Consider the following 25,387-nt stretch of genomic DNA (forward strand, 5'->3'; position numbering starts at 1 on the left):
TAGTAAAAAGTACCTGACAGTACTGTTCAGAGGCGGAGGACAGGAGTCCAAGCACGGCTTTGAAATAGACTACTATGGGCGCCATCCCACTATTTAGTTCATCTTGCGATGAATGTGCCTCTACCCCTAATGGGATATAGTCGTGAGCTTCTGTTATGTTATTGTTCTTCAGTCGCGTAACGTAACTTCCGCAAAATGCACCTCATTCTCAAAGCGTATCATTCATTCTCACAAAGGTACATTACGAGAAGTGTACTTTTTGAGAAAGGTGCATTGTGAGAATGGTAGGTACCTTTTGTGCATGGGGTGCATTAAACGACCATTTAACGACCTCCGTGGTCCAGTAGTTGAGCGTTGGGCTCACGATCCGGAGGCCCCGGGTTCGATTCCCGGTGGGAACATATCACAAAAATTACTTTGTGATCCCTAGTTTGGTCATTACTGGCTGATCACCAGATTGTCCGAAAGTAAGATGATCCGTGGTTCGGAAGGCACGTTAAGCCGTTGGTCCCGGTTACCACTTACAGATGTACGAAAGTAGTCGTTACATGAGCCTTGTCGGGGTTCTTTGGCGGCTCAATAGGAACCCTGACGCCAGGGTTGTTGAGGTTGGTACTCCACCTCACAACCCACACGTTAGAAGATGGGGTGCATTTTGCGAAAGGTACATTACACGACCTAGATTAAGTCGTCAGAAATAAAATTGTATTTCAGCCTACTGGGTATGATAAGCATGAACTTATGCACTAGAATACATTATCATGCACATATTGCATTTGTCTCCCAAATCATGCATGGAGCAAGTTCGAACCTGTTACATCTCACTCCAACACGATACCCTGACCTCTTGTTATACCGACAAATATTATATGGACTCCTTACAGTGCTAGTTTCGGTATCAAAAAAAAAAGAACAATCGAATTTGAATCGGCTTTAGGAGTTTGAATTCATGTTTATAGCGTTGATAATTGATATTAATTGATGCTTCTATGCTGTTCTGGGAGCAAATAAAAAACATAGAAAACGTTCAGCTGCTTGTCTTCCCGGGCATGTCGTAAAAACCGACAGAGGGATTGTGTCCTCTAACATGATGGACTAATGTTATGGGCGATAGGCTGATCCCTTATCACCATAAGGTTCATCATATCCAGCTTACGACATCGTATCAACAGTGGCTGCAAGTTGTCTTTGATTACTTGTGGCTCTGCCCACCCCATTAGGGACTACGGGCGTGAGTTTATGTACATAAACTGCCTATATACGTCCCACTGCTGGGCACAGGCCTCCCCTCAATCAACCGGAGGGGGTATGGAGCATACTCCACCACGCTGCTCCACTGCGGGTTGGTGAAGGTGTTTTTACGGCTAATAGCCGGGACCGACGGCTTAACGTGCTCTCCGAAGCACGGAATCATCTTACTTTTTCGGACAATCAGGTGATTCAAGCCTGAAAAGTCCTTACCAAACAAAGGACAGTCTCACAAAGTGATTTCGACAATGTCCCCATCGGGAATCGAACCCGGACCTCCAGATCGTGAGCCTAACGCTCTAACCACTAGACCATGGAGGCTGTTTATGTATGTATGTATAATTGATATCACGTGGTTTCAAGGATTTGTGTCCGGTTAATGGCAATAGGCTCGCCTCCTATTACATGGTACTTGAATATAGCGGCGAGGAGTGAGTGTATTCAAATTCAAATTTAAAATTCAAATTCAAATTCAAAAATATCTTTATTCAGTAGGTAACATAGTTACACTTTGAATCGTCAATTTTTACATAACGAACGTCTCGTCCGCCTAAAACTACTGCAGCTTCTCACAACCTGTGCCTACCCCTTCAGGGATACAGGCGTGATGTTGTTTTAGTCGTGTAGAATTGTAACTTTTATAGTGGTGAAGTAGGTCATTGACTTCACAATCTACACGATAAAAAAATAGAAGAACAATAATATCAAAAATGATGATGAAGAATAGTTTAATTTGTATGTCTTAATAAATAACACATAAGTGTAAATGATATATTATTCAAAATATGACTATAGTGTAAAAACTATAAACGTATGGATGAAGTATGAAATAATTAATTTGAATTTGAAAGTCATATCTTCAAAAATGTTAAATTGACCATCAACAAATTTATTAAAATTCAAAAACTAAAAAATATTTATTTTAAAAAATTGGCTTACAAAGTTTTTTGAACGTTAATCGTTTTCATCATCCGTGATGATTAAGCTGAATAAATGATCCTAATTTCTGATTATGATGATAAATATGTAGAGCCGTGGTAGCCCAGTTGGTAGAACGCATGCCTCTCACTTTGAGGTCGCAGGTTCGAATCCAGCACAGGCATAAACCAATGATTGTCGAATTTGTTATCGAATTCATGTTTGGATCATAAATGATTATCACGTGCTCAGCGGTGAAAGAAAACATCGTGAGGGAACCCACATTCCCGAGAAATGCATTTTCGGAGGTATGTGACCTAACCTGTATTGGGCTGGTTTTCCCTTCGCGGGTTGGAAGGTCAGACAGGCAGTCGCTTCTGTAAAAACGGGACATGACGAATCTTCAGATTACTGTAAAAAACGGGATAACGCTAGGGAGATGATGATAATGATGAATATGTCAAACCGCCATTTTTATTTTCACACGTCATAATAAAAACAGCTTTAGGAGTACCATCTGGGGTTCATTGTCGCTTGTTATTTTTTTATTATTATCTATGTGTGCTTTACGTTCGGTGTGCCAATCATAATCCTCCATTTGTGATCGTTGGTGTTAGGGTGTTTGGTGTTCAAAGACTTTAGTTTTTAAACTATATTTAAGTCTACTAGGTAAACGACAGTTACGATTGTAAAGTTTTGACGTTCAAATCCGAAATGAGAACGATTTTTAAATCGTTTGCAGTAATAAACGTTCATAGAAATCTTCGATTAATTTATGTATTTTAAATTTTTTTTTTTTTTTTCAAAAACCGCCTGTAACGACCGTGTATGTTTTACGTATTAATTTAGTTTAAAATCGAACACCTTATGGTCTCAATTAGGTAATTATAATTAACATACCGAGATAGCTGCATAACCACACATTCGGACCAATTCGACAATTACGATTGTACAAAACTGTGTCGGATAATTGTAAGAAATAATTTCGTACAGGTGTGAACAAATGTCTCGTGCAAATTGCATTATTTGTTAGGTTGATTATTTAAAAGAAAGAAAAAGATATTCGTAAAGATAATAGAAGCTAGGCCTTACGAATGTGCGAGATAGGAATACGATTGAATTATAGTAATGTCGCATGCAAGAAAAGATGTAGAAGTGTAGGTCGTATGTCGTCGTGTATTTTATCGTATAAGTGTACAAATATACAAGAGAAATAGACGCGTACACTTGCGAGATTGAAGTTGTACAATTGCGTCAATTAAAATCGTGGTTGGGTCGTACAAACGGTCGATAAGTAGAGTCGTACGAATGCGCGGAAGTACTTACAAATTCTTGAAGCATAGTCTTCTAATTGCCAGGAGTAAAACTCAGACTAATGCGAGAAATAGCGTCGTATGAGGTCGTACGAACACGACAAACGGTTGGTCGAACGCTCAAAATGAGACTTGAATGCGGGATTATGATTGGCGCTTGCCACGAGCCGGGTTTGAGTATCGTGGTGCGCAGGCGGGGCTGGCGGCGGCTCGCCCTCGCACCGTGGCGTGCAGCGCTCCATCTCGGCCACCGCGCGACCTGCGCCCTCCCGCCGCGCCTCCTCCGGCGCTGAGGTGCTGCGGACGCAAGGTAACACGTCACACGTGCATACGTACACACACACGCGGGCGCACACACGCACACACGTGTGCATAACATGACACTCATAACATAACTTAAGCTCAGTGGTACATGCCTTGCAAGATGGACTATGTTTCTAACCATACTACAGTCACAAACAAGCACGCACTCATTCACACACACCAACATACGCGTGCACACACAAACATGCACACGCAAAAACACGACACATAACTGACACACGCATAAACTTACATCATCACTTACCATCAGGTGAGATTGTGGTCAAATTCTTGCCTATCATGCATACAAAAGAAAAACATAACAAATACTTGATGGCACTCACATTAAAGCCACCTTACTTTCTATATTCACACACTAATACATAGGTAACGCACATTACGACACGGCTTCACAGTTTTTTCAGATATTGATACACTTGCATTGAATATTAATGGCAAAATAAGGCATTCCGTGGCTTCAAATAGCTAAGTTTATAGCAAGTATAGCAAAATCTAAAAAAAAACATCGAGTAGTTGTTTTCATACGCTACAACATTAGGCACACATTTTATAAATCTACCGTAGGTTTTTTTACTAGTTTAACATGGCAACACTAATTCACAATGCAATGTGATTGGACGGTTTTGTCAAGTGTTGCAAACATATGTAAATTCTAATTGGTTTTATAAAATGGGTGTAAGGTGCTTTGTGCGAGGTAATTTAGTAAGTAGTATTAATAGTTTATTTCTAACGCTAAATATGATTTTTCACGGATGTATCGTTTTTAGTGCAGTAGGCATATATTATAGATTAGCAGAGTCTACTAATGATCGCGATAGACAAATAATAAAATTTTCACGTTGATAAACCTAACATAACCTAATTTTATTAACAAAAAGTGTTTTATAGGACGTTACGAATCATCTTAACTTGCAATTGGCCCCGATTCCTGCAGACACCTCCTAATTTTATTTTAAGTTATACCCGTCATTTTAATATTCGCCGAAAAGGAAAAAGACGGGTAATCGACAGGCATGAAATTTATGGAACACACGTCAATATTAGGCAGGAATTCTAAAAACCCTCCCAATTTTTTATATTGTTATCAACCCGACAGAATTAAGTTGGCACACGTCATTGAGATGCCTATTACATTCGCCCCGGTTATTCATTCATTTTAACATTAACAGTTGTCAATCACCCGTCCCTTTCTTGTTCGGCGGATAAGAAAACGACGGGTATAGCTTAAAATAAAATAAGGATGTGTCTGCAGGAATCGGGGCCATTGTGTGTACGGTCACGAGCATTAATAATAATATGTATACACTTTGGCACCATGTCACATTAACTTTTTTGACAAATTGAACTGTAAGTCTCACTAAATGTAAAATATGTTAGTGCGACGGAGTCCTAAAGTGGGTACATTATATTGCTCATGACTGTATATATGTTATGTATATCCACCACTGTGCACAAACCTTACCATAGACCTTAACCAACCTGCAAACGATTACGAAAAGTGACAGCGTAATCGAATAAAATGTATAAGATTTACATAAGGTACTAATGTCAATCCCGTTTTTTTGTAATCGTTTGCAGCTTGGCTAAGTCCTATCTCTACCTTCACATGGATTGGTTTTCATTGCACGTTTATGTGAAAAGTCAATAATTAAGTTTAGATGTGTGTTTAAAAAAAAAAGATTCGAATTTGTTTGAATTTAAAAAGTTTATTTCGTTTTCTTGTTGAGTCTCGTAAATGTTTGGTCCCTGGCAGTGGTTGCCTGGAAGAAATTGCTCTATAGCAATAAGGCCGCCCAAGTTGTACTGTATTCATGTGTTACGTCCGTTTGAAGATTTTTGTTTTAAAAATAAAAAGGGTTGTCTATGATTGTTGGGGTCGGAGGTGCATTTGCTTTTTGATAAAGAAGACAACATAAAAGGAGGAGGAGATAAATAAAATATCCCATTTAATTCTATATCCCACATTATAAAGTTAATAGTATTTAAATATGGGCTTTGTGTGTTTCGAAGTAACATTTACGTTGCCTTTAATCTGATAACTATTCACAAATAATTACTTCAGTAACTGTACTAACTTGATGTGTTGTTGTAGGTATTTTAGTGTTGTGTGTAACAACTTATTAATAAGAACTCAAAACGGTCAAAACAGCCGTAATATTGTATCGCTAGTCTAGTTTCCACAAGTTGTTATAACTTCTATGTTTTTTTTTTACTGTAATTTTATTTTTGATTTTTGAAGTGTCACACTTCGTACTCTACACAGGGTGTTAGTGACATCGTAACGAAAACTTTTAGGGATTACTCACACCAAGATGAGTTGATATCAAGTGGAATTTTTCTTCGGAAAAGTATGGAACTGAAAATAATAAAAAAAAACATGAGTTTTCTGGCAGGAAATTCCACTTGATATCAACTCAGAGTCATGGTCTGAGTCATCCCCCTCAGTATTCGTTACGATGTCACTAACACCCTGTATACATTTGTATAGTACGTTCACGCCAATGAAAATGTACGTAAAAATTAAATGTACTTTGAACATTGGTATTGATTTTGCATATTCGTACGTGTACGTACAGTCATGAGCAATATCGTGTACTCACTTTAGAACCCTGTCGCACTATCGTATTTGGCATTTAATGAGATTTACGGTTCAATTGAGGAGCTCGGTGGCGCAGCGGTTAACGCGCTCGGTCTGCGATTGTTGAAGTAAAGCAACTTTCGCAAAGGCCGGTCATAGGATGGGTGACCACAAAAAAAGTTTTCATTTTTCGAGCTCCTCCGTGCTTCGGAAGGCACGTTAAGCCGTTGGTCCCGGCTGCATTAGCAGTCGTTAATAACCATCAATCCGCACTGGGCCCGCGTGATGGTTTAAGGCCCGATCTCTCTATCCGTCCATAGGGAAGGCCCGTGCCCCAGCAGTGGGGACGTTAATGGGCTGATGATGATGATGATGATACGGTTCAATTTGTCAAAAAAGTTAATGTGACATGGTTTCAAAGTGTATACATATTAGTACTCGTGACCGTACGTACGAGGTGGATTCGTACGTCCTAATATCAGGAAGCGTTCAATATTCATGTCCATATTTGCAGTGTAACACAGCTACTATAACGCACTAAATATGCGAAGAATATAAGAAATAAACAAAGTTGAAGTATGTAACATGTTTGACGGTATGTTCCAGTGGGTACCACCACGAGTGCGGCCAACAATACCACCCCCACTGCCACCACCACCACTTCGAACTTCAAAAGACAGGTACGTAAAAGAAAACAAGAAAAATATCACGAATATTTAACAGGTATTCAAAAACGTCTTCAACCCTGTTTTGAGAGTCAAGCTCTTGTCGGTGTAGCATTTTCCATGTTACTTTTTTAGTGGAGGCTCCGCCAATAATGTATATTATGTCGTGGCCAGATCTTAGAATTGATCATTTCATGATGTACTCGATCATTTCATGAAATATAATATCACTCGTTGGCAACATCATGATGTAGTTTGGCCAGATCAATGAATACAAAACATTTAACAATATGAGCAACTAAATGCATGATTACTTCATGACATGGCCAAACGTTGGCAATCATATCGTAAAATTAGTAACATTATCCACCGGTAGTGGCGCTGGTGCAATTGTACAATTTTCCATATCGATTAGGTAAATAATTTTGAACCTAAGAAATTAATTGATTATTCGCATTTTTATAACACTACATAACATGAACACCGCCTGCTTTAACGATATGGCCAAACGTTGATTGAAATATCATTAAACGTTGACTGAAATATGACTATTTCATGAAATGGTCGAACACATCATGAAATGATCAATTCTAAGATCTGGCCACGACATGTACATGTTTAAGTTTTTTTCTTAATTCAATATTTTCTATCTTTTATCTGATTTCAGAACACAATTGACTCTGCGTCTATCAAAGAGAATACAGCGCGGATCGCCCAAATGCAGGTACGTTTACATAAATAGCTTAAGAGCCTATTTATTTCATTATTTGCTTCGATCATATACAGGTTGTTAGTGACAACGTAACGAATTTCCTGACGGAAAATTCCACGTGATGTTGACTCAGAATCATGAATCTCTGTATTCGGTACTAACTTGCATCGGTAAGTAGTAACCGGGACCAACGGCTTAACGTGCCTTCCGAAGCACGGATCATCTTACTTCTGGACAATTTGGTGATTAGCCTGTAATATCCTGACCAAACTAGGGATCACAAAGTGATTTTCGTAATATATCCCCATCGGGATTTGAACCCGGGACATCTGGATCGTGAGCCGAACGCTCAAACCACTGGACCACGGAGGTCGTTTAGTGTCACTAACACCCTGTATACTGGTAGATGCACTGTTGCCGACTAAAACAATCCAGCAGACACCTCCTAATTTTATTTTAAGTTATTCCCGTCATTTTCTTATCCGTCAAAAAGGAAAGGGACGGATGATTGACAGGTCTTAATTTTAGGAAGAATGAGTAAATGAATGAATAACTCGGGCGAATCAAAAAGGTATCTCGCTGGTATGCAAACCGTTTGACGTGTGTTGTCAACATAATTCTGTCGTGTTATTAGCCAATGCATTTTTTTATAGGGTTGTTTTAGATTTATGTTTAAAACTGACGTGTGTTCCATAAATTTTATGCCATTACCCGTCCTTTTCCTTTTCGGCGGATAAGAAAATGATAGATATGACTTAAAATAAAATTAGGTGGTGTGCACTGAAGTACCTGAAGTGTTATACGATGTTTTGTTTGATTTTTGTATGGCACTGTGCATCTAGCTATGTATATGGTCGAAGACAACCAGCTTATAAATGTTTGATAGTGTATTTTAACACTTGTCTGGCAGATACAAGTACTGTTGCCAGACAGTTTATCCGTAAGTTGTGAAACTGTAATATACACTAAATTCCACCATTTTATTTTTTGGCTTGGCTTATTGCAGATTTGCCGCAAATAGCATTAAATACTTGGCCGGAATTTCCAGCATCGCTTTACCAGTAGTGATGTAGTCAAGTTATTAATTAGCTAGAGCAAGGCAAAAAGGCCACATTGAAACAATTAGAAACTTTCCAGGCTACTTTCTCGTTGTCGTTGTCGAGATTTAAAGTGTTAACTACCTTTTTTCTCATTACTCGGATACATCATCATCAGCCCATTAACGTCCCCACTGCTGGGGCACGGGCCTTCCCTATGGATGGATAGGGAGATCGGCCCTTAAACCACCACGCGGGCCCAGTGCGGATTGGTGGTTATTAACGACTGCTAATGCAGCCGGGACCAACGGCTCAACGTGCCTTCCGAAGCACGGAGGAGCTCGAGATGAAAACTTTTTTTTTTGTGTCACCCATCCTATGACCGGCCTTTGCGAAAGTTGCTTAACTTCAACAATCGCAGACGGAGCGCGTTTACCGCTGCGCCACCGAGCTCCTCGGATACATAATTATTCAAAAATATAATATAATGGCAGAAGTATATATAAAAATAATGTCATTATGTATATTGCTTCTCTTTATTTTGATCAGAATAATAATGGGTGGAAGGTGTGTTGTGCCTGGGTGTAATGAAAGGGTCATCGTTTATACGCAAAAACAAAGATAAAAGATGCATAAATCTGTCCAATATCCATGAAATTAGAAGGTTAAAGGAAGGATAATCTTTACAGCGCCATCTATATTGCTTTTGAGGAACGTAGCTAGGAAAATACGCCATTCATTTGAAAAGCAAAATTGCAATTCGACACATGCGCACATAAAAGTAAGTGCGTAATGTCAAATAGAAATATCGGCTTCTTAGATAATTGGTTTAATACAATACAAATATACTTTATTGTACACAACATACAAAACATTTCATTTTTTTTTTCGTCCGTTGCGTCCGTTGAGAGTGGACGTGTTGCTGCAGTTCTTGACGATTTAATTGATTTCATTCGATACATACTGTAATCTATCCGTCGCGAATAGGGTGCATATTGCTGTGCAGTGCATTGTACATTTAATTCGCACTTAATAATTCATCTCGCTCAGTCACGCTACAGCTGTCCCTTTTCCGCACCGCTGATCCTTTCCGCAAGCTGTCAAATTTGCGATAACGTGTCAGTGTCTCCTCTATTATTTTATATTGCGAATACATACCTACTAAATTCTACGCGAACAAGTATGGAAAGTTCCGGATCACCTGCGAAATCTTCCTCTTCACCGGATATATCAAACTTAGTGAACACGGACTTTGTGAATCACCAACGCCGTACAAATAAACGGGGCAGGGAAGAGGTGGATGTCGACTGTATACTAGAAAGGTACACTAAAGGGATTTCTGCCCAATTTCAAGCATTTAAACTGGATCTCGAAGCTTGTGTTGAATCGAAACTATCCAGCCTTCACGAGTCATTGAAAGCTGACATAAAAGGCGATCTCGACTATATTAAATCGGAGTTGAAGCTGGTGAATGATAGACAGAACGTGCTGTCCGCCGAACACGAAGCTCTCGCCCAGCGCGTCGATTCTGTCGAAATGAATACGCAGACAAATTCATCAAATATTTTGTCTCAGAATGAACAATTATCAAGCTTACAGTCTGATTTAAATAACATACTTCAGAGAGAACGTCTTCAGAACCTGGAGATCTCCGGAGTTCCGGAAAAAGCTGGCGAGAACCTGATTATTTACATGGTAAAAATGGCTAAGTATGCGGATGTTATTATTACAAATGAGGAAGTTGAGTATATAACCCGAGCCCAAAACCGTAAGAAAATCTCTCCCGAACCTAAGAAAATTATTGTCAAGCTAAAAAGTCGTCTACTTCGGGACTCAATAATCTCCGGTTTACGTGGAAAAAGAACAATGACTACATCAGATATCGGCATTACAGTCTCTGGCCAGCCAAGTAATATTTATGTCAACGAGCATCTGACTCCATCGAATAAACAACTATACCTACAAGCACGCAGAAAGAAAAAGGCAACTGCTGAATTCAAATACCTCTGGGTTCGTGATGGAAAAATATTCGCTAGAAAAAACGATACTTCCCCTTTGTTCGTCATTCGCTCATCCAGTGATCTCGTCAAGATATCTTGACTGTCTCAGATATGTTTTCCTTATCAATTAATTAGTTCATACTTTGCATGTAACTACCATAATAATGTAGTGTTCTTCGTAATATTTCTCAATAGAATGTATGGTAAGTCGGAGCATATTATTATATTATTACCTTATCTCTTTATATTTTTATGTACGATATTAACTAGAGGTATATATCTTATTCATATATTTATATTATGTTGTACAAATAATTATAATATTATTTTTTATCTATACTTAATTATTTATACTGCTATACTTATATATTTAAAAAAATATACATTAACTATTTTTGAACACATCATAACGGTACATAAGTATTATATTAAACCCGAGTTTATTCAAGAAGTTACCTATACTTCCATACTACGCCTGTGTTTAAAGTGTACTTTCTTTACATTTATTACAAATGGCTAAGTCCTTTGAGATAAGTATTTTTTACCAAAACGTACGCGGCCTCAGAACTAAATGCTCATCATTATACAATAATATTTTATCTAATAACTATGACATCATATGTATCACCGAATCATGGCTTCAAAATGACATTCTGGACTCTGAAGTTTGCGATGCCAGGTATGACGTGTTTCGTTGTGACCGTGACCTTAACTCAACAAATAAATCAACAGGCGGAGGTGTCTTGGTTTGCGTGTTGCGTAATCTATGCGCCTCTTTAAGGTACGAATGGTCTTGTGACTGCAGTCATGTCGAATCTGTATGTATAAGTGTACCCGGGGGGAGGGTGGGGTCAAGCGTTGACCTCAACATCATTGTAATATATTTACCACCCGAATCTGATTTGATTCCCTCTTGCCTGGATATAATACAAAATAGCCTTACAAGATTTTACGACCTTAACCCAACGGATAATTTTTTACTTTTAGGCGACTTTAATTTACCATGTATACGTTGGAATTCTGACGATAATGGTTACTCAATTCAGCAGAAAGGTACCATCGAAGTTCAAAACGCTGCTATGAAGTTTATCGACGAATTATATTATCTTGAACTTATACAATTTAATTGTATTCCTAACTCAAAGGGCAACATCCTTGACCTATGTTTTAGTAACATGACATTAACTGTTACAGAAACTACCCCTTTGTCAAAACTGGATAACCTCCACCCAGCTTTACAAATAAATTTGCCTGATATTCAATTTAAATCTATTAAAGAAAAAAAACAACCTAATTATAATTTTTTCAATTGTGACTATTCCTCAATTAATACATTTTTAAAGGATATTGACTGGGAGGATATTCTAAGTACTGTGTCAGTGGACGATGCTCTTGACGTCTTCTATGAAAAGCTGTATACATGTTTTGCATTCTTTGTCCCAATTTCTACTCGAAATACCAGCTTCCCAATTTGGTACAGTGGGTCTTTAATTAAAATCATTCGTGAAAAACTTAAATTTCACCAAAAATGGAAGCGGACTAATAACCCAAGAGACCGAGATACATTTGCCTTACTGAGGACTCGTCAGCGTCGTTTGCAGGTTCAGTGCTTCGAACGTTTTACTCAAAATACCGAGAAACTTATAAAGAACTCTCCTAAAACCTTTTGGAAGTATGTTAAATCGAAAAGAGGAGGTTCGAGCTACCCCCATATTTTTACTTTAGGGAACGATAAGTTCACCAATGCCGAATCGATTTGTACAGCATTCAGTGGGTTTTTTGAGAGCGTCTTCGTCAAACCTTCAGGCAACAATTACAGTACAGTCCCCCAGTATTGGCATAATGAAGTATTGTCCGATATAAATGTTAATATTGAAACCGTAGTTAAACTTTTACGTTGTCTAGACACCACTAAGGGTCCGGGATATGATAGAGTTCCTCCGATTTTTCTTGTACGTTGTGCAGAAAGCCTGGCCTTACCAATCACTCTCTTATTTCGACGCTCCCTCAAAGACTGCGTTTTTCCTACCGTTTGGAAAAAAGCTCACGTAATCCCTATACATAAAAAGGCTGCTAAATCAAAAATTGAAAATTATCGCCCGATATCAATTTTGAGTTCTCTCGCTAAATTATTTGAAAAATTTGTTTATGACTGTATGTACCCAGTCATTACTAAAGGCATCTCTGATACACAACACGGATTTCTAAGGGGTCGTTCTACGGTATCAAATCTTGCGTGCTTCACGGACTACGTCATCTCTCATATGGAGAACGGTGGACAAGTCGATGTGGTATACACGGACTTCGAAAAAGCTTTCGACCGTGTGGACCATATCATTTTACTGAATAAACTACAAGCACTGGGCATACATGGTGACTTACTGAGATGGGTCACCTCTTATCTTTCCAATCGCTCTCAATCAGTAGTTCTTGGTGGCCACAGATCCGACTTCATCTCGATTCCATCAGGTGTACCTCAGGGTTCTCACCTCGGTCCTCTTTTCTACAACGCCTATATCTTTGATATTTACAACAGTTTTAATAGTGCGAACCATTTGTTGTACGCAGATGATAAAAAAATCTTCATGGCTATCAAATCCCCAAATGACTGTAAATTACTACAAAATGACCTCAATAATTTATATAATTACTATCAAACAAATAATATCACACTTAGTATTAATAAATGTCAATGCATTAGCTTTACGCGCAAAAAGAAGCCCACATTGTTCCAATATAACTTTAATGGCGTTGTGGTGGAGAGGACCGAGTTGGTTCGCGATTTAGGAGTTCTACTCGACTCTAAAATGTCTTTGACTCAGCATATTGATAACATAACCAGTCGCGCATTTCGCAACCTAGGTTTCGTATTTAGAACCTGTCAACCTTTTAAACATATAATAAGTTTAAAAGTGGTGTACTTTGCATATGTAAGGTGCATCCTTGAGTATGCTAGTCCTATTTGGTCGCCATACTACGCTACACATATTGACCGCATCGAGCGAATTCAAAAGAAATTCATTTCACATCTAAATTATAAATTTAAATTGAATAAATCAATAGCGGAATCGTACGAAAATAACTGTCGTCATTTTAATTTTTTATCACTTGAAGAAAGGCGTCTCTTATTGGATATGAGTTTTTTATTCGATGTAATACGTGGCCGTTTGAATTGCCCCAACCTCCTCTCAGGCTTATACTTGAGCGCGCCTATGCGCCGTACGCGTCACACGAAACTGTTCGCCCCTCCCTTTCACACTACCAGGTATGGTCGTAATGCGGTGCTCACTCGTCTTGCTAACATATATAATGATATGTTTGATATTATTGACCCTTTTATTGGTACCAAAGATACGTTTATGAAAAATATAGCTGAACTTTTACTCAAACAATCTAACCAAATAACTTAAACCTCATCTTAACAACTTATACTCGTGACTGTCTTCTATTGGTACCTAATTTTTCTCAGGCTTTATCAATATTTGTTTTCAACTACCTATTTATTAATAACCTAACGTATAGGTAAGTTCGCTGTATCGGGTTTACTTTATATATATATATATTTTTTAGTTTGTATGTGTTCATTCAAGGTATATATACCTATATTAATAATGTTTTAGTTATTTATATAAATCGTATGTATGTAAGTATGTGTGTGAATATGTATGTGTATATGTATGTATGTATGTGTATATTAATATCAAGTTTTTTATACATATATCTCATTCCTTTTTTTTTCTAGCTCTGACTAAATACCCCTGAGATCCCAAATTCCTGTTATCACAGTTATCTATTTAGTGTATAAAGAGATTGAGATGGGATCGCTGGATGGGTTACTAAGACAGTTTGGTTCTGCAGTTTCTACTCTCAACAAAAAGAAAATTTCAAAGTGGATAACTATTTTGGCGTATATTGTAAAATTATAACTTAAAATATTTATGTAAAACTAGCTGTTGTTATTCCGAATAAATAAAAATAAAAATAAAAATAAAACAAATTTACACAAATGATGATAGATACGGTACAATCTGGCGGCCTTATTGCTAAGCAGCAATTTCTTCCAGGCAACCAGTGGAAAGGAAACATTATTACAATTTGGTGCGGGACAGTGCAACATCTTGTATAAAATAATAAAGACTATATAAATAAAATAAAATAAATAAAATAGAAATATACAGGGTGTTAGTGACATCGTAACGAAAACTTTGAGGGATGATTCAGGCCATGGTTCTGAGTTGATATCAAGTGGAATTTTCCGTCGCAAGAGTATGGAACGGAAAATAATTTAAAAAAAGTCTAAAATTTTCATGACTTCTCCGACAGGAAATTCCACTTGATATCGTCTCAGAATCATGGTCTGAATCATCCCCTTCAGTATTCGTTACAGTGTCACTAACACCCATACCTACTTGTATGGCTACTGTATGTACTTGTATGGGGTGTAAGTGACATCGTAACGAATACTGAGAGGGATGATTCAGCTGATTATTCTGAGTTAATATCAAGTGGAATTTTCCATCGCAAAAGTATAGAATTGAAAATAATTTAAAAAAACTAAAAAAATAACATGAATTTTGCGACGGAAAATTCCACTTGATATTAACTCAGAATCATGGTCTGAATCATCCCTCTGAGTATTCGTTACGATGTCACTAACACCCTGTATAAATGTAATTTCATACATACATATACCCATTTATATTATAATTAAATATGATTTAATGTGGCCTTTTAAACCCTCCAGGCTTTTTCTGAAGTATTTTCCGTTGCTGGATCTGCGCAAGCTCTGCTGGCAGTCATAATAAATTAATTACACCTACAAACTAGATGAACTTGATAATGATAATTATAAATCGGAAATTCGGAGGCATATTTACCTTTTGATGGTAGTACGTAATATAGAGTTGATATTACCGTTCACCACAATTCATGACTATTAAAAAAGTAAAAATTTTAGTCGTTCTTTATAGCTTCGTAAGACATTACAATTCAAAAAATTCAAAAAAAATTAAGGAACATTAAATTAGTGTTACATTCGGAATGGCTATAAGTATTAAGTATTTTATCGAATTATAGAAACTGAATCATAAACTGATAGTAAGGTAAGACGCTGAACGGTAATATCAACTCTATATTATGCACTGCCGTCAAAATTAGGTTATGCCCACTAACTTCCTACCTATAATGATACAACTCAGAATATTTTGTTCCACATTTAAAAAAGTATAGCCTATATATTATAGCCTATAGCACTGGGCAAGGGCCACATTTTTTTATTTATTTATTATTATAAATACACATACTTATAAGCTTATTTTCGTTTACAGTTCCGTCGCCAAAGTAGTTTGGCAACCGCTTTTTATAAGTAACTTATTATAGATTTGCAGCAAATGGCATTTACTACGAGTATTTGGGCGAAACGGGACTTATTGTAGATTGGCAACCGCTGCCGGTGTAGGTTAAGATGTATGTGTGTGTGTATGTATATGTCTGTATTGTATGTGTGTGTGCGTGCAGGTACAGTCGGGCACACGTCCCAGCAGCGCGGCCCCGAAGCTGGAGGCGCGCGCCCGCACGCTGACGGGCGCGGCGCGGCGCGCCCACTACGACGCGCCGCCGCAGCACCCGCCCAAGCTGTCGCCCACCAGCGACTCGCCCAGGTAACACACGGCTTTTTTAATTGTACAATACAAATACTATACACCATCATCACCAGCCCATTAACGTCCCCACTGCTGGGGCACGGGCCTTCTCTATGGATGGATAGGGAGATCGGGCCTTAAACCACCACGCGGGCCCAGTGAGGATTGGTGGTTATTAACGACTGCTGATGCAGCCAAGACCAACGGCTTAACGTGCCTTCCGAAGCATGGAGGAGCTCGAGATGAAAACTTTTTTTTTGTGGTCACCCATCCTATGACCGGCCTTTGCGAAAGTTGTTTAACTTCAACAATCGCAGATCGAGCGTGTTTACCGTTGCGCCATCGAGCTCCTCCCAAAAAAAATACAATACAAATATACTTTATTGTACCAAAATAAAAAGAAATAATTACAAAAAGACTTGACTCTTAACATTTACATGGCAAATTATGGTTTGTATTTCACACCATAGGTCACTAACATACTATAAAAAACAAATAGACTGACATTCGCTAAGGATTTTTTTAAAAAAGTGAACCGTGTTGAAAATTCGTATACATTAATTTATGTAGATAGTACAAGCTCATTCTCTCAAATTAAGATGCTACGGCAGTCTTACGTATGCCATTGATAGCTTAATTACGTAAAGAAATAGTGGGTCAATGTATGTGTTTTTCATAGACACGCTTAGATTAAATCAAATATGATCAGAAATATTTTTGCTTAACATATTTATTCTATATATACATACTCGTACATATGAAATAAATACGATATATATATTTATTATTATCAATATATATCTATCACATGTATTTTATGGGAACGTACACAGCATGACTGGGAATTAACTTCAAAACCTACACGGACTAACAGCATGCAATATTTACACGCGGCCGCAACAGCGCCCCGGCGGAGACTAAAAACGGTACCGGTAATACCGGTAATACTGGTACCGGTACAAACGGTACCGGTGCGGCGGGGAACAGCAAGACGCACGTGAAAAGCGCCTCCATCTCGTCGTCGAGCGGGCAGCCGCCGCTCGGCGCCGAGGCCGCACCGCACAACGCCTCAGCGCGAGACCTGGCGCAACCGAGACCGAGGTACACCGGAGTTCAAAGCTTTTGTTTTCATATGTACCTGTACACCATATTTTACATCAGTGGCGTTCTATTCTGAAGGCACCTACACGTTTAAATGCAATATTATTTATCGCACGCAAAAGTAAATTAAAAATACACAAGAACAAAAAATTAAGTTCATTTCTTAAGTTGCTTGCCGAACTAAAGAGTTTTAAAATTAATAATTGTGTTGTTTCAGTTTGTAAAATATTTTTATGATCGTTATAATCTTTCAGCTCGGAATATTTTAAATTATTTAATGCTATTTTTAAAATACCGGAAAATAGCATATATTTTTGTTTAAAATAAAAATCTATAATGGTTTGATGATATTTGGAAATATAATACTTAAAGTTATTATTATTTCCATTCACGTAATCAGTAATGTGTAATTAGTAGATGTCTTATTTTTAACAAGAATAAGTAACGGTATTTTATTTTTAAAAAGGCGGCAATGTCCGCATTTAAATTAAACTTACATCGTAATCAAGATTGATGTAAAAAAATATATTTTATAGAACGCTACTTTTGTTTTTGATGTTCAGCGCGTGTTTTTCCGCTTGTTAGGCTTTTTTTCAGTAGCGGTTTTATACCGTTTTCTATTTATATCGGTACCGGTAATACCGGTTATAAAATCTTGTCTACGACACCGTTGGCGCTTACTGGTCACCTTTTTGGGTTTTACTAATTTCGTAGTTAGACTTTTATTTGGCTTTGTGAAATCGCTAGTTTTTTTTAATAATCAGGTGAGGTGTACTGCTTTCAGTTAAAAAATATTAACTTCTAATAGTTTTGGTTTGTTTTTAGTTAGATATCGTTTATCTTACCGATTCTAAAATCAAAATAATGCTTCACTTTGATTGACTTTTTTTCACAATTATTTACAAAAATCTTATTACTAATGGACACTGTTATATTTTGTTATTTATGGTTTTATTTATTTATTTTTACACTAATCACATTATACTCACTTAATGTGTAATTTAGGGATTCAATCCTAGTTTTTAATTATATCTTTATGTTCTATTACTTCGCGCATTTTTTTTACTCTCGATCACATTGTTAAGGATTTCTTTCGATGTGTCTTTTATCTTGTAGATATAATAAACTTTTAAAATAAGGTTCCTTTTTAGACCTCTTAACTCCTGTTTTATTAGTATCCCATTTAGTTCAACCTTCTTTAGAATGCAATTAAAAATACTTTGTAAGTTTTTTTTATAATTGATGGACAAAAGCACAATGTCATAAAAGTGAAATTAAATTATAAATTTAAATTATTGGAGACTTTATAGAAAGTATGTTATATCCTGAAAGTCTAAATTGGAGTTGGGTCAATTGCAATGGCGGTGGCGCAATTTTTATTACGTATTAGGATACCTACCTTTTTGTCTATGCGGTCCTTATTTGTGACCAACAGTTTAGAAAATAATGCGAAAAATGTGCCACAAGAATCAAAAAACAACTTTAAAAATTTTTTCCTCATTAAATTTTACCATTTTTATAGAAAATCTTAATTTAAAATGCCTATATCCCGTGGAAATTTGCAAATAATTAACTAGTTTATTCGAACACGTTGGTCTGTTAGGGGTTAGCGAATATACCTACAATATTATATTTTGTGTTGCAAAATACGTGTTAACACTTGCAGCTTGAACTCTGCGCTGACGCCGGCAGCGGCGGGCGGAGGCGCGGCGGCGGGTGCGCGGCGCGAGTTCTCCAACCCACTCGTGTTCCCAAGGAACGTGCCTTCACGGTCCACCTTCCACTCCGGTTAGTATGCCTGGTTACTTGTATGCAGGTCCTCCGGCCAAGCAGTTAATGTCGTCCGAGGCAAAGCTACAATAAATATTTCAAACGTCAAAGAAATGTATATTATATACATTTCCTCATCGTATGTGTAACCCGCGTCAAGTGGGTTCATGGGGAGTTAAAAAAGCCACTCTATGGGTGGTATTAATAAACTAATCTCAGCTTCGAGACTGACCTCAAGATCATGTCAATGTGACAGATCTCATATAAAACAGAGACTTGAGCATGATTTTGAGGGCAGTCTCAGCTGAGATTCGTTTATTAATACATAACATAACATAAACAGCCTATATACGTCATACTGCTGGGCACAGGCCTCCCCTCAATCAACCGGAGGGGGTATGGAGCATACTCCACCACGCTGCTCCACTGCGGGTTGGTGGAGGTGTTTTTACGGCTAATAGCCGGGACCAACGGCTTAACGTGCCTCCGTTTATTAATACCACCCTATAAAAGCAATAGGTACTTACTTTTATATGCGGAAACGTCAAATTGTTTTTTAGATATTTCGGTGTGGCCTTTTAACCCCTCAGTATTCGCAGAAGTTGGAGGTATGTTATGGTCCGCAGTCTGAAATAAAGATTTATTATTAATATTTTTGTTGGAGTAAATGATAGATATTGTTTAAAAAAAACTGCTGCCAAAGTTTATTTTAAAATGTGAAAGTTTAAGTTACCTTACCGATCTGATTGGAAAGGTCTACCGAGTCATACTTTTGATACATTAGAAGCTTGATCAACATCCATCGCTCTAAGTCGGTTTAGAAATTAAAACAATATCGTAACAAGTATGGGAATGCCTCCAGGCCAGACGCGGTCGCGCGGCGCGAGTGCGGGCGGCGCGTACGGCGACGGCGGGTCGCCGCACCAGGCGCGGCCGTCCTTCTTCTCCAAACTGTCGTCACGCTTCTCCAAGCGGTAAGTACCGTAGCTAGACGGTGGGGCGCGGGAGGTGGCCGGCGAAGGGTTAAGGCAGATTTCCCCCCTAGAAGAAAAAATACAAAACGCTTGTTAAATGGTGACTTTTTATTTCATAATAATCAAACAGGCTAGTTCCTTTTTAATTTAATTGTTAAGATAAGATATTAGTATCAAAATTGAGGTAGTTTGACTATTTATTAGTTAACTTGAGTAACTTAGACAATCCAAAAATGTTGGTACCAAAGTTGTTGAAGATAGTACAAAATATTTAACAGAAACATGGATTTTTCTTCTTTATTCAATTTCATTGAATATTTTTTACAAGAAAATATAATCGAATCCGGTGTGAAAAGTATTGTTCATATCCTATAAGAAACGGTAATAAGAGTTTCTTCCAAGTAGCAAGGAAAACAAAGTTTTCTTAACATTGGATAATGCGTTATGTATACTACGCCGTTAGGGACCTTATTAAGAAAAAAACTGCCTTAACCCTAGCTCTAAGAAAATTAACCAAACTCTTCAGTTACTAACTCTGGTCGACGTTACATGTACATACTAACACAGATCTATATTCATTAAACTTGTGACTAACTCGGTACCGTCCCGGATTTTATATATAATATTCCGTGGTGTTGTTACTTAGGAATATTTCTGTTAATGTCTCATAATGCTACGCTTGAGCTGTTATAGTCATCCATCCATTCTCATCGTAGACATAAAGGCTTTTTGTGTTACTTAAATAATCATTGAAAAAAAAAATATTAAAAAAATCTTTTCATCTCCTTCAGTTATTATTTCGTAAATATTTTGGTTTCAACTAGTTAATTCTACATGCTTCTCAAACATTTGTGAAAAATGCTTTTGTCAAGCTTTGGGATTTCTGAAATTGTAAAGAATTTGACCTCACATAACTTAACTAAAATTAATTCAGTAACACAAAACGCCTTTAAATTGATCAAAGCGAAAGACACAGCTTCAACTCATACCATCGCCTCGCATCAATGTTAGCGATGCACCGCTTCTGCACATTATTTGTTTCATTCCCTTGATATAAGATCACTTACAAAATTTTAATGTAACTAGTACCGGTTTTTGACCGGTTCTCAATACGGGACCGTAATTAAATATTTAAAAAAGGGTTGTGGAAAGACTCGTCAAGTATTATTTTTTTATAATTATAATAAAATGTTGAATATTTGAGCTCTGTTTGATAAAGTGTTGTCTAGTTTTCTATGCATGGTTGATTATAAATATATTTCTCGCTTGTACTATCATTGGTGTGATTCGTAAATGCGACACTATGATAACAGTCATAATAATAACAGTAAAAAAAGTAATTCATTTTTTAGTATTCAGTTAAAGAATGATGACTTTTTTATTTATGTGGAATGTCGCATTTTTCAATCACATACTATCTGTCAGTAATGTAATTGTAAATACTATTATTAAGAGAACACTATCAAAAGGGCTCAAAATTCACTACTCCTCTTTGTAAATAATGTTACACCATAGTAACACTGTCTGTCTCTAACTTATCACTGGAATAACCCATTCGTTCTGTCTCGCTCTGCCATCTCGAATTGTGTGTTTATTTCTTTATTTTTGACGCTCAAATTGTCTCCCTCGAAAAGATCCGAGCTCCGATTTTTTTATTTTTTGTCTCGCGTCAACGCAGGGGATGCACGATGCTAAAACCTCCTATCTCCCTTTTGTAGTCAATTGCGTGCGCACTATTTTTCTCGAATTTCCGCGCTAGTAACCCCAATTGTGTACCGCTAAATAACCGAACCGACCGTCCGTAGAACGTAGACGAAAGCATGATGTATTCCCCTAAAATAAATGCCAGTTTTATTTTCTTAAAGTGTGAACTAAGGCCATGATACGCTGCGCCTCCATGCTTTAAGTGTTGTCTGTAGTGCTTACTAGTGATGCGACGTAAGTACCGGTTTTTTAAGAGAGGTACGGACCGAAAAAGTATAATGCCTCTCGTGCATCCCCCGTGTTCTACGATTTTTTTTATTCTAACCGTAAGCTTGTACTAACGCAGACGGTCGTGACCTTACCGGTTTTTGCTTATAGTCAATCCACAACCCTTTGACGTGTTGCAACGTGACGGATTTTTGTTTTTTTTTTTTTCAAAATAATTTCGAACGGAGGGAGTTAGTGTATAGTATTGTGCATCTTTGTGTTACGACGCGAGAATTTTAGGGTTCGCCTGTTTATTGTTGACATTTTCTCGACTCTATTCCAATTGGAAATAGGAAAAAAAATTGTACCTATCGGTTATTTTTGTTTAAGTGTATCGGTAGTGGTCCCAATAATAAAACCGGTTTTTATAAATCGGTTTAATTATGTTGCGGGTTTGTTTAAAAATAAGGCTAAATTAGTGTTCAAGGAACGTTAAAACAATCGTTTAATATTCTCTTGTAATAGAGTCAAAAAGTCAACGTTACCGTTACCATGGCAACCCAGTGCAAAATTAATAGTGAACTAACAGTGAGCCGGTGACAGAAGAGGGGGGCGATTCGTCCTGTGATTGGTCGTTTCGCTCACCCGTTCCGTTTTACGCAGGTTGAATCAGAACCCGTGAAGACGCGCCTGACAGCTGAAGAGAAGATATTTTTTAATCTGTAGCTAATTATAAATTCCCGGTTGTGTACTCAAAGTATGCTGAGACAGGGAGTTTGTATTTTTACTGTTCAGTGTGGCAACGGAACATTATTAAGATACAAATAGCAATTTGTATTTTGTTTAATATGAGTTTGTATTAACCAGATATTTCAAAAATTCACGAATTCCATCTAATTTCTTTGTTGTCCCACTGCTGCGAAAATTCCCCTGTTGATGACGGGGTAGCAAATATGATGCTACTTCTACACGTAAACCTACGTTTTTCACTTCGTTTTACAATTTTATAGTAATCATAAATAAATACTTCCAAAGTAAATTTCTTATTGGATATGTCCTTCTAAAAAAATGTATGAAATGGTTGATGAATGTGGAGTTAACAAGAGAAGCATAGTAGGATCGAAGCAAATAGAATTCCACAGTCTCTTCTTACCCTGGCGGGACTAGCTCCCGCCGCGTAAGTTTATGTATGTATGTACTTTCGACAGGAAAAAATTGAAATTTAAAAAAGACATAATGTAGGTTTTATATAATATCGGTACCTACATCATCTCTAAATAACTAAATTGAAATATTTACTAATCTTGGAATCGTTTGTTTGTTTGTATACTCTTTATTGTTTTAGAATACAAAGAAAATTTACATATAATTTATCGTTAGATAAAGCATAGGCGAGCTTATCCCTAATTGGGATTTCTTCCAGTTAACCTTGGACAGCCTGAAAGAAACTCAGTGGGCCGGTGTGTGGTGGAATCGTGGTTTTTATACCGGTTAAAATTCAACATAACATATGCTCACAACTATATCCTAATTGGGGTAGTCAGAGGTACATCCGTCGCAGGATAAACTAAGTACCTACACCTCACCGAGTTTTCTACCAGACCAACGCGATAGACGATGAGTCATATCGTGGTGGTATATTCGTAGTAAAAAATAGCTTTTGTTTTTTCTAAAATCATTTTTATAACATACCTAATAACATCATAGTGCCTAAAATTCAAAGTAGTCAATCTTTTTTTTTTTAAGAAATAGAATGCCATCCGTTTTCACACTGAATAGAATAAACGTTGTTTGTAAGTGTTATGAACATTATTATAAGAAGTCCAATAGTTGCGTCGGAAACGAGTTTGAATTACATTTAGCATTTTATTAAAATCGATTATTTTCGCGACGACATTGCTGCCTACATGTTATTTTAGTGAAATTAATAAAAAAGATTTTTTTTTTAATTTTGGACATATAAATCTTTGGCAATGAATCTCTTTGAAATTAGCTATGTAAAATAAACATAATGTTATGACACTATTAACTTCTTGACTATATTTTACAGGGATTTGATTAAAAAAAAACAGACCTGACCTGAATAGAGCTTGGCACTCATTGATTTGACAATTGAAGTGCCAAATCGTTCCATCTCAAAAGGCACTAGCAATTAATATCTAATGAGGGACTTTCCAATCTACGTTCCCCAAACACACGATAGATGGCGTTGTTCACTTTTAACGTGATAATAACCTATTTTCTCATTGCTGGGGTACATAATTATTCAAAAATGTAATGTAATGGCAGAAGCACATATAAAACTAATTGTTGCTTGATATTTGGATCACATTATGTATTTTTTTTTTATTTATTTATTTCAAATAGCCTAATACACAGGTAACTAAAAAATAAATTTTACAATGTGTGGCTGTTTCAATTTTACACGAGGCAATGACCTCTGAACTCTCAAACTAGAGTGAATCTGTATTATGGGAGTCAAAAGTATAGAATGATGTTGCTACCTATACAGCTTCTCTTTATTCTGATCAGAATAATAATGAGTGGAACTTGTAATCGTACCTTGGTGTATAAAAAGGGTCATCATTTATACCCAAAAACAAAGATAAAAGATGCATACTTATATCATCTGTTATCCAGAAAAATAGAAGTTTAAACAAAGACAAAACAACAACGCTATCTATCGTAATTAAAGCACATAATAACGGGTTCTTACCGCGTTTAAATGGGGATATGAGACTCCCGATATTCGCCATCTATCGTGTTTTTAGGGAACGCCGATTGGAAAGTCTCATTGATAATAAAAATGTTATTATTTTCATGAATTAACATGTGGCAGGAATCTAGTCCCGTCGTTTTATGCATTTCATCTTAGTTTTTAAGACGTATCGTGTTCTAAATATGAACGAATTGTCGACATTCCAGGGTTCCCTGTATATTTTTTTAAGTTCACAAAAAAGCACAAATCTCTTTGCTATTGAAACTTTTTGGACTCTGCCTAAATCGTTAGAACTTCGACGACTGAAAAAGTATTTTGTATATTTGTATTGTTATACGCTATACTAGCATTTTCTGTATCTTGTTGTTGGATTTTTGTGTGGGTCATTTTGGAAAAGTATTACATGATCCCTTCAGTTCACTGTTTATTTTTATTTAAGTATAACATAAACATAAACATAAACTGCCTATATACG

At 37.0% G+C, this 25,387-nt stretch overlaps 1 protein-coding gene across 9 annotated transcripts in view; it reads left to right on the forward strand.

Moving 5' to 3' along the window:
* LOC126378037 (MAP/microtubule affinity-regulating kinase 3-like) overlaps positions 1-25,387 on the forward strand; it is a 140,574-nt gene that overhangs the window by 103,068 nt on the left and 12,119 nt on the right. For 6 of the 9 annotated variants that reach the window (XM_050026115.1, XM_050026114.1, XM_050026116.1 and 3 more), the window contains 7 exons: positions 3,673-3,789; positions 6,988-7,061; positions 7,714-7,770; positions 16,313-16,455; positions 17,341-17,538; positions 19,205-19,326; positions 20,171-20,282. In XM_050026115.1, the coding sequence (XP_049882072.1) occupies positions 3,673-3,789; positions 6,988-7,061; positions 7,714-7,770; positions 16,313-16,455; positions 17,341-17,538; positions 19,205-19,326; positions 20,171-20,282 (823 nt within the window). Of the gene's footprint in view, positions 1-3,672; positions 3,790-6,987; positions 7,062-7,713; positions 7,771-16,312; positions 16,456-17,340; positions 17,539-19,204; positions 19,327-20,170; positions 20,283-22,856; positions 24,194-25,387 lie in introns of those variants that run through there. The other 3 variants (XM_050026122.1, XM_050026120.1, XM_050026121.1) reach the window with 3 other exon arrangements.

The sequence above is a fragment of the Pectinophora gossypiella genome, chromosome 25, assembly GCF_024362695.1.
Source record: "Pectinophora gossypiella chromosome 25, ilPecGoss1.1, whole genome shotgun sequence".
Classification (NCBI taxonomy): Eukaryota; Metazoa; Arthropoda; class Insecta; order Lepidoptera; family Gelechiidae; genus Pectinophora; species Pectinophora gossypiella.